Below are 11295 nucleotides of genomic sequence, written 5' to 3' on the forward strand. Positions count from 1 at the left end.
CTCCTTACCCTCTCCCTTAAAACCCATATCCTTTTGTCTTTCCTTCTCCTTCCCTCTTTCCTGACGAGGCAACCATTGGTTGCGAAAGCTAGAATTTTGTGTGTATGTTTGTGTTTGTTTGTGTGTCTATCGACCTGCCAGCGCTTTTGTTTGGTAAGTTTCATCATCTTTCTTTTTAGATATATTTTTCCCGCGTGGAATGTTTCCCTCTATATATACACACACAGGGTGGCGCAGATGGATCGGGTGGTTTTAAAATACTTGTGAAACTGTCAATTGTAAAGGTATTGGATTGAAATAAAGTGCAAAACGTGTAGTTACAATGGAAGTTTATTAACAAAAAAATAGTAATGTTAGTTTTTAAAAATTACATCCATCAAATGCCCTCCTTCTCGAGCGACGCATTCCTGGAGTCGGTCCTTAACGTTCCACATTGCCCGCTCAAGCACATCACCAGGAATTGATGTGATTTCGGTGTGAATTGCTGCCTTCAACTCCTGAATGGTCCGGGGTTTGTTCATGTAGACCCTTGCTTTTAAATAGCCCCATAAGAAAAAGTCACATACCGTGAGGTCCGGCGAGCGAGGGGGCCAATGGACATCTCCATTACGGGAAATCAAACGGCCAGGGAACAGAGCCGGTACAGCTTGCATTGATATCCTAGCGGTATGTGCAGTTGCCCCGTCTTGTTGGAACCACATATTGCCCATGTCGTAATTGTTCTCTTCAAGTTGTGGGAGAAGAAAATCTTCAATCATGTTCACATAACGCTGCGAATTAACAGTAACCGCCTGCTACCTTTCATTTTCAAAAAAGTAAGGACCAATTATCCCTACCTTAGAAACCCCACACCAAACCGTCACTTTGTCACTATGGAGAGGCTGTTGGTGTAGATCTCTTGGGTTAGTGTCGGCCCAGTAACGGCAATTTTGCTTGTTTACGTATCCGTTAATGTGAAAGTGAGCCTCGTCAGACATCATGATAATCAGGTTTACATCTTCCAATAACTCCAACATCTGTTGGCTAAACTGAAGCCTTTGAAGATGGTCTGTTGGGAGAATCTTCTGTACCAACAGGATTTTATAGGGGTGGAATTTCAGTTCTTCGTTAAGAATCCTTTGAAGGCTCCGACTTGACATTCCAAGAGCTTGAGTACGACGTCTCGTTGATCGACGTGGGCTCGCAGTGACATCGCGTCTCACACGCTCCACGTTCTCAGGCGTTGTTATTGTTGGCGGTCTAGGCGTCCATTTTGGAGCACATGAACCAGTAGTGCGGAAATTATGCACCCAACTCAATATCGTATCTCGCTTAGGAACACTACCGCGAGGGGGGATGTTGAAACGCCGGCGAAAGGCACGCGTCACAGCAACAATTGACTCGTTATTGCGTATGAACTCTTCCACTGCGAAAACACGATGCTCAACGGACCACGTAGCCATCGCGACTGACTGCCAGCCTGCAACTGAGACTTCCCCCCCCCCCCCCCCCCCCCCCCCCCCCCCCCCCCCCCCCCTCACAGGACGAAGTCGCCGAACACCTGGCTCCCCCCCTCCAGACGTACAGTCCACTTCAAAACCACCCGATCCATCTGCGCCACCCTGTGTATATATATATATATATATATATATATTTGTCCAGTCATTATTATAGCAGTACTAAATATGTAGTCGGTCAATATACAAAAAAATTTACCTATGCTGTTGCTTATTGTTGCAGTAGTAGTTGGTTTAACATGCAAATTACAGTAGGTTATGAATTATCATATCAAAAGTGCTTTATTGCCTACATGGTTGATTAGTGATTTAATACTTCAAAATATGGTTAAAACTAAAAATTATCTTAGGAAGAAATGGATGAGGAAGCAGGTTTCTTGTTTACCATAATTAATGTGAGCTTTATATCCTTGTCTCGTGTGACTGCCACCCATATAAGACCAAAATCGATTATAAAGCATTAATTCTGAAATTATTTTTGAAATCTTGTTAGTGACCCTGAATAAATTCATTTGCTGACGTTCTCTGTGTTGTATTTAATACACTGTTTTGTATTTCATTAATGAAACAATTTTATTGCAATAGGTAATAAAATACCTCTTCCTAAATTGACTGGACTGCTTGAAAAATTACAAATTTTTATGAGTTTTAAAGGGGCATAATTACTTTTATAAAATTCTTTAGTGGCCAATGGGTCATGTCTGTATTGGCAGGAGTTTGTATCCCACACATGCAGTCTCTGTGAATAGTTCTGTAATATCTGTCTAGTGCCAGAGATCTAGTTCACTGTCCAATACATTCCAAACACAATTACTGGAGGTACATGTTGTCAAGTTGTTTTGTAAAGTATTAATAGTGTTCTATGATTTACTTAGGGACATAGCATCGTACATGACCATAATTCTAAAATTCAGTAAACAGCAGGGATTTCTGATTCTAAACTCAATAATGTAATTGTAACTTTAATCAGGATTGTGTAGAATTTAATAAACACACAAACATTGATTTTTTTCGTCATTCCATAAAATTTTGAATTGTGTATGTATTTACAGTGTTAAAGCTGTCTTGGTGGGAGCTAAATTGTATTCAGGCACACAGACCGTAGCCATTTACTTCGTGGCTTTTGGGTAACCTGTCTAATAGTATAATAGTCTAATAGTAAACAAAATTAATTTGTCCGTAACATCATATTGATGGCTTGCTGTCCTGTATCAACCAACAATTCCCAAGCAGCTGTTAAACCGATTTTGATTACTACCTTAATATTGACAGGCAATTAACAAAATGTCATACTAAATAAACTGGTGCAGGCTCGTTTGCAGTAAATTAATTTTAAAGAAAAAATTTAAGTCCCTACATACAGTGAAATGACTGCTTCTGTTAAAAAAAAAAAAATTATAAAGATACTTTGACATTAGATGCGATATTGCTCAGTAAACTAAAACAGAAATATAAAGTTAATGTAATTTCTTAAAAGTTTCTCATCTGCAGCACAGATTCCACCCTCTGTATTTGTTATATAAGCCCCCCACCCCACCCCAGGCACAGGATGAACATTTTGATTGTATCCAATACAGTTTTCTTTATCTTTCGCTAGAGAAAAATCTTCACACTTATAATAAATACTTCATTACATTCATATAAGTATTAATTTATTTGGTCCTGAAAAGAGGTTTCTAAATTTTATCAGTTGTGCATAGATCAAAATAATCAATTAATGTGAGCTACTGACCTGTTGCATATATTTTGTTTTTATTAAGAGATGTAAGAACCGTCAAAATAATTGCATTAATAAAGCATATATACTCAGTGGTCATTAGGTGTGTTGTTCCTTGGTTTCAGGTGGAAAATTTCCATACATCATGAAGCTTTGTTTCTCATCATCACGTCAGATTCCAAATTCCATGCGCCATGGAAGTGATCAGCAACAGTCATCTCAGCAACAACAGTCTCAGCAGCAGTCACAACAGCAAGACGAGATGCAAAACAATGGACAGTAGACACTTCTCAGCTTTCTCATAAGGTCCTTTAATATTACATGCTTAATTAAGTTGCAGCTCTTAGTGTTATTTTTTCACGTGATAAAATTCAAGTAAAATTTGTATTAAAAGACCTCTTGTAAAAAAAAAATCTTTTAGAACAGCCTGAATGCTCACTCCAGTTACTTTTTTTTTCCCCCCTATGCATACTTCACAGATGAGCATGCAAGTCAACCTTTTGTTGATTATCAGAATAACTCGTATAAAGCTGTCTGCTGTAGTTCTTTCATGTGTAACATGTAGGGTAATTTACGTTACTTAGAGCAACTGTGTGTCTATAGATTTCTCTGTTTACAGATAATATTCCTTTCTTTCAAAAAGACAAGACTTCATCTGATATAAATTCCCTTCCAGTTAGTTTAAGAAACGCATACAGTGAGAAGTTTTATAAAACATCAGCTGTTTCAATGTGATTCTAATTTTGAATATTTATGATCATTTCCACCTCGCAGTTGGCATTAATACTATTAAATTTATTCAGTTTGTGGCAGCATTTGAGATACCACTTTCTTTTGACAAGAGTTTTTTCCTTGCTCTCGTGTTACCCATTGTCTTTTTCATTTCTTCTTTGGTTTTTCATATTCATTTAGAAATTATGTAACACTTTTATCTACACATGTAAAACTTCCAGAACTGTGATTGAAATGCTAATGTATATCTTCGGATAATTTCTCTTTAGCAGCACTTGATTAATTTTGTATCATGGTTGGAATTTTATTGTTTCCATTATTTGCTGCAGAAATGTGGAGTTGTATTTTACTGTATGATACAACAACAGTTATCGGTGTTAAAAATTTGGCAGTGATTGAAAGATAAAGCTAAGCTAGAGAGCAAGTGGAAAAGTTCAAATTTACAGTGATCAACACAAAGTGAAGGAAGGCCAAAAGCGCAGCAAATAAATGGTGCCATAGTCATTGCTGCAAACAGACTTAACACAAATCCTCACATTAAAGTGTGAGGTGAATCTAAAACATATCAATATAGTGCTTATATATACATATATATATATTTAACAAAAATCTGGAAAGTATACTATTTTGAAAGTATCATTCCATAATTTTTAAAGATGTATTGGTGTTTTTTACATATTGAATGTGTAGTGTATCCATGTCTTATAGCGAGTACATTTGCTGTCCTGCACTCCTTGGTCTTCCTGCAGACTTTGTTTTAGGACATTAAGTTCAGTTTTGTTCTGCTAAATGGATGTGAAACTTATATTTTGAGAGAGAAATATTTAAATGTACTTTCAGTACGAACCACTGCTTATGAAAGACAGTAGTTTAAGGTAGTATTATTTTTTAAGGCATTGGATAAAGGATCCTAACCGTAAATAAGGTTCCTGTGTCCAGGTTGTATAATTAGACCTATACCCGCATTTTAGGTGTCCATTACTTTTGTACTGATAAGTTCAAATAAAATTTTCCTTTACATTATTATTTGTTATTTCCAGCAATTTCCTTTTTGTTGTAGTGCTTCATTTGTTGAGAAAGTATACATTAAAACATAAATCACATTACACATTATGGTAACAAAGCAGGACTCTCCTTACCTGCTCAGTTGCAGTGCAGGTTTAACATTTTCCTCATGAAGTTTGTTCATTTAAAGAGTGTGAGTGAGTGTGGATGTACTGCACTGGTGTGTGTTAATAAAACAGATTGATTTTATAGTGTGTGTGTTGTACAGAATTAACATTGCTGCCATCACTTCTGTGGTTCAGCTTATGCTTGTTTCCTATTTTGAAGACTATTGACATAAAAAGTGCCATACTTGCTGGAGGAGGACGGGGGGGAGGGAGAGTTGATTGGCTTAATGGTGGTATTGTGTGGAAATGTTGGCCACACAAAGAATGAGGTCCGTATTGTAACATTTTGAGAGTTTTATAGTGGGGTTACATTGTGGGAATATAAGCACCATATTTGTTGAGTCACAAAGGGCTGTACACCTTCTTTCGCGAAGGGTTTCACATCAGACTAAAAAGTTTCTTTCCGTTCATAGTGATTTTGAAAGATCCATTCCGTTTGCAGACATACTGATATGTCAAAATTGTGCTGGGAATTGACTTTTATTTCAGCATGTGCATAATATGAAGAAAGCAATGTTCCAGAAAATTTTGTTCTTTGATGAAATTGCTGTATATTTTAATAATTAATAGCACCTTCCATGGAGCCTTTGTCAGAACACCACTTACATCCTGCCAGAAAGGCGATGGTTAATAATTACACTGTTAATGAAATCAGTGCAGCACTTTTTTATTCTTGAGATAGCTAAATAGTTAAAGGTGGTCATTCACAACAGAAGACTGGCTTTAAAGCTGATGTTTATTTCCTGTCCATTTGCATGTTTGGGCTGCAACAGATATTGCAAAAGATTGATGATAAAAACATACACCAATTTTTGTAGTACTTCTCTTACACCAATTTGGAATTAACAGTAATTTGAAATAGCACTAAATGGACATTTTTACATGCATTAATGATGGATGTCATTTCTACCAAATTTGTGGACTCCTTCAATAATTTACATCAAAATCTCTAAATACAAACCATACAGTTGTCATGAAAGGATATATTAAGAAGTTACTATATTTCCTTTACAACTGTATATTAATGCCTCATAAGCTTGCGATAATGAATTAGGACACAACTCTCACATCAGATAAGAATTTGGTCTTTTTTTCCAGACTTGCTGGCAGTGAAAGGCTAGCTATCATGTAACTTAAAGAAATCCTTGCTATACATAGCACATGGACTAATCTGTGAATTTGATAAAAATTTACAAGCAACCAAATGGGAAAATGCACACCCAGAAAACCAAAATTGTAACCTGTAAAGTTTATTTGTTGGCAGCAAACCTGTCCCTTACTAACGGTAATGGTAAATCTAGAGATTAATTGGCGCCAGCTATGTAGGACAGAAAGTTTGGTTTTTAGTAAAGACTTGCAGAATTTGACTTCCTCAGTGCAAGTGTGAAGCATGAAAAGTGATACAGTAACATTCATAAATTCCTGTACACTTCAAACAAGCAGTTAAACAATTGTAGAAATGATAGTAATGAATAATAAAGATGTAAGCTACAGAAGCTTCATTGAAAACATATAAAACTATAGAAAAAATTCAGTTTTCGAAGTCTGATGCTTTCACATTTTATTTTTATAAACTAAATGCCTATTTCTTTGTGTAGAAGTTCACTGAATTAGAACCGACTTTACTTTTTTAAATTCTAAAGTAAAAGTATTTACAGGGTAGTAACTGGAGGAAACTTAAATTACACAATTGGTTTTCGGTGACTGTTGGTATTTTTATAGTATGTAATTATAAACATTTCCAAAAACTATTCATACGTAATTTTTATTTGCTGACATTATATAATGTTCTACATGTTCTCATTGCATCATTTCAGACAATTACACTTTCTGCGCCCCCTCTGTGGGTTGCCTACTGTAACACCACATTCAGCTTACATTACACACAAAGAAAAGAAGATATGGCCAAGACAGTGGATACAGTGAACATTAACAGTGAATTACACTGAACATTAAACTCCTTTACATTTTACATTGATGTGCTTGTCATAAATGACTGCGTCTGGAGTTTCGAAACTGTAAACTGTTCATAGCTTACTGCATGACATTGTAATATTACTTATTTTGTTAATCATGTGCATGACGTACTTCACTGCATAATGAACTTCTGCCGATAAGAATGTGTGACAAAATGTATTTTCTTTTGATTAACTAAGTGACATAACACATTATTGTTTTCAGGAATGTACAAAATTCTTATTTCTTACGTTTTGAGAACTAATTTTGGACTGCATTGATTTGTGTGGTAGTGTAAGTAGCTAAGCCATGAGTAAAGTGGCATAGTTTACACAAATTGCATCTGCTTTTTTCTTTTTGAAAATCTATTAATTTTTTTAAAAATTGCCTGAAATCCTCAGATATTGTGACATTTGTAGTAGCATTGTGCTTGTAAATGCTTCAAATGTTAATGTTGGGAAAAAGTTCGCAATTATGTCGTCAGATGGCTTGTGCTCTGCTGCTACCAGCATTTTGTTATTTTTTTTTTTTTTTCCAGAGTTTATCTGGAAAACAAACCATAGATTATGTGCCGATGGTAAAGCTTGGTAACAAATTTAAAAAATGTTAAAATATTTTAATTTGGTAGTTTTGATGTTTACTTGCTGTCTTGACAGAAATTTCAGTTACACAGCAGCACTCGGAGCTGGAACCATACGTAAATGAAAATCGTAGTATTCTTTTAAGAAGGCAGTTAGCATCATATAACAGAAATAAATGTAAAAAGCAATTTCTGTTATATGATGGATACATACTTCTGCAGTATTAGATGCAGGTCATAAATAAGGTTGGATATGAGTAACAAACTGTGGTGTCTGCGTGAGGTTTTTAATATAGTTGCCCGTTTGTTGAGCAAGTGCTATGAACAGCTAGTAGCTGTACAAATGCTGAAACAGTACTATGTCCAGTGCTTTTATTACTAAATAAACTTTCCTTGAAATAACTTTTCACGTTTCTCTTTCGATAACGGCAAGTCTTTCTGTGTTTCATCAATATTCTGTAAAAATCATAATACAACATATAAGACAGGAATATTACTGATTTACATAACAGTACAGTTCATTTTCATTATTGGTGTCAAAGAATTCCGAGCAAATTTATAAGGGTTAGGAGGGGAGGAGTGAATGTACATCACTACTTCTCAGACACTTCAGTTACAGAATAACGTACTGTAATAGTATTATCATTTTATGTAGTGGTTTACCTACAGAAAATGGTGTGTATTACAAAGATTTTGGAAATAATTATAAAAAATTTCATTGTAAATACTGCATGAGCTATAAATTGAAATTTCAGCCTTCAGTGTCACACCTGCCCATGCAGGTGTTGACTTTATTATCTGCATGTTTTAGTTACTTTATTTTGCTTTGTGCTCTGTGTACTTCCTGAGAAATGTGTACGCTGTTGTGGTGTGACACACAAATTCAATTAACTATGCAGTGAGGCCCTATAATAGAATTGAGAAAAGATAGCCAAAACTTTTATAAAACTGAACTTCTGTGTAAAAATGATAATTTTATGGTCTAGTAATTATTATCCATCACCTTTTAATGTTAAGAGTGCATTTTCAGTGAAACTGCATATTTACTAAAGATCATTATACTATTTTGTAAAGTTTATTGCCATATGCATTGCCATTTACTATGCACAAAGATATCATTTGCTTTATATTTGTAGATGGAATTTAAGAATTGTCGTGTATACAAAGATAGATAGTGTAGATGGATAATAGTAACAAGTTAGTATATTCCAGTGTTGTGAAATTCATATTGTGGCTGTAGGTATCCAATTGTGGTTTGTATTTATGATTGTAACATTCATTCATGCCAGTTACATTTTAATGGAACTGCAAAGCAAGTTACTTTCATAGATATTTATTTCCTCACTGTATTGAAAGACAAAAAAATTTGGTAGTAATATGAAGAAAACTGGACATGAAGATTCCTTTTATTATTATTATTATTATTATTATTATTATTACTATTATTATTATTCCAGCATTCTTGTGAAAAGCAGTTTCCTTGCAATGTAGCATTGGTGCAAACAGCAATAGTTTATTAGTAGTACTGATAAAGACAAACTAGTATGTAAGATTATGAGAAAAGCCATTCAAGTCAATTAAAAGAAAAATAATAAGTGTATTAATGCTAAAGTGTCAAGTTTCGAGCCTCAGCTTATTTAGGTGTTTTCTGCAGATTAACCTAGTTCTGTCATTAACTGAATGAAACAAAAACTTCAAACACCCAGAAGTGTGTGTGTGTGTGTGTGTGTGTGTGTGTGTGTGTGTGTGTGTGTGTGTGGTGAAATATGTAAACATTGTTTCAAAATAAAATGACACAGTAACAGCCCTGTTCTGAAATGATTCCATGGCTTGTTTGTTATTTCTTTCACTCATTCACCTCCCCCTTCCCCCAAATGGTTCATAAAACACCATTGTGTAGTAGTGGACTGGCTATTACTTTACCTACTTTCCATTTGTCAGTGTGTTCAGTTTATGTGTGAATAATGTACCTTGTAATGAGAAGTGTGCTGGAAGTGAAACTGATCATTTCATTGTAGATATTTTGACTGTTTATCTGGATCATGCAGACTATTATCAGTAATTACTTACGCAACTTACAGTAACTTGCAGCCAAACCTGTTGTGGTACCAGGTCTTCTGTGCCATATTGCAGATTCTGTATGTAGAAGTATTTATACTTCCTCCAATGGCTCCACCTTCTTTGCCAAGTTACTGTTTAGTAGGTGCATGATCTCATGTTAGATTCAGTTGGAGCCTGAACTGTAATTCATTTAATTTAAAACATACAGAAATAGTCGTCATGAGCAGTTTTTTTTGCACCTTTAAAATGTATGCCATTTTTAATAGTGTTACGGTTAATCAGTGATCAGGTCTAGAGTACCTCTGTGGGGGGCAAATGGACTCAAGTGTCACATCAGAAACAATAAAATATTGTGAATTGAGACCAATAGTCTTAGTGTTATGTGCACTTACTATATGGTTAAATTATGTCTGTACTAATTGATTAATATTAGTTTATTAAAAATTACTTTATTAACTAGGCTCTTTACATGTATGCTGCATTTGTAGAACTGTGAACCTATTAATACAGAGCTGTCTGAAATGACCATCAGAATCACTTGAGTCTGTAAAGGTTTAGATTTGTTATTGTTAAGAGTCCCTTTTATTGTTACATGTAACTGTTTTTAAATGACAGAACAACACTTTATTTATTTTTTTCAAATGTATGCCTCTCTTGATATCATTTTGTTGAAAATACTATATGTAGATAAAATTCACAAATATCAAGCTATTCCACATTTTTTAATCAGTGCAATATTTCATTGGAAAACTTCTGTATCCTACTGAAACTAGTTTTGTAACTAGATCAAACGATTTTAGTGAAGTTGTAGTTATCAAACTGAATACTGTATCAAATATTTCACATTAGCAGTTAATTTTATTTTGTGTGTGTGTGTGTGTGTGTGTGTGTGTGTGTGTGTGTGTCCATGGAAGATTTTCAGAACAGCTTCAATAAAATTTGATGCAATGCTGTGAAGTGTAAATTTTATGCAATAAAATGATCAAAACTATGCTGCTTTTTTCACTTTTCAAGCCATAATGTTCCCTGCAAATGTTGATAGATCTGTAAGAGTGTGATATACAAAAAATTGTTACATTAACATCACCTATGTGTAAAGTTTGTCATTACTTCTTTCAACATACATAAATATGAATGAACTAAGATACTTGTTTGCATTCCTAGTCTTTACTCACTTGCATGGTTTGGTTAACCAGTGAGCAAGAGAGCAGTAATATTAGTGAATTCATGAGGACCAGCAAACAGTAAAGAATTGAAGGTTGGAATATCAGTGCATTGATGTCAGCTGTATCCATTTGCAGTAGTTCCCTTTTCCTGCTACAATGGTAGTTGGAAATGCATACATAATAATGTTGGCAATAATGAGAAGAGGGAGAGAAAACAATTACCTTCATCTAATCTTTCCATCCTACAAGTATTGAAGCTTACATGAAAAGACAACATTCGAAGTGATTTTCATTTTTAGTTAAAATTATATTTTGTCCATGCAATGCTTCACACCGTATGGTTTACTGATTGACATCCTCTTGTTTGTTTAAATGAAGATGAAGGCAGGAAAGTGCTTTTTTAAAAAAAAAAGAC

General features: G+C 34.7%; 1 protein-coding gene across 3 annotated transcripts in view; it reads left to right on the forward strand.

Annotated features, from left to right (window-relative positions):
* Window positions 1-10705, forward strand: part of LOC126484636 (heterogeneous nuclear ribonucleoprotein L) — a 192177-nt gene extending 181472 nt beyond the window's left edge. For 2 of the 3 annotated variants that reach the window (XM_050108226.1, XM_050108228.1), the window contains one exon: window positions 3339-4968. In XM_050108226.1, the coding sequence (XP_049964183.1) occupies window positions 3339-3496 (158 nt within the window). In that variant the 3' untranslated portion in view covers window positions 3497-4968. Of the gene's footprint in view, window positions 1-3338; window positions 4969-6934 lie in introns of those variants that run through there. The other variant, XM_050108227.1, reaches the window with a different exon arrangement.
* The last annotated feature ends 590 nt before the right edge of the window (window positions 10706-11295 follow it).

The sequence above is a fragment of the Schistocerca serialis genome, chromosome 6 (assembly GCF_023864345.2).
Source record: "Schistocerca serialis cubense isolate TAMUIC-IGC-003099 chromosome 6, iqSchSeri2.2, whole genome shotgun sequence".
Classification (NCBI taxonomy): Eukaryota; Metazoa; Arthropoda; class Insecta; order Orthoptera; family Acrididae; genus Schistocerca; species Schistocerca serialis.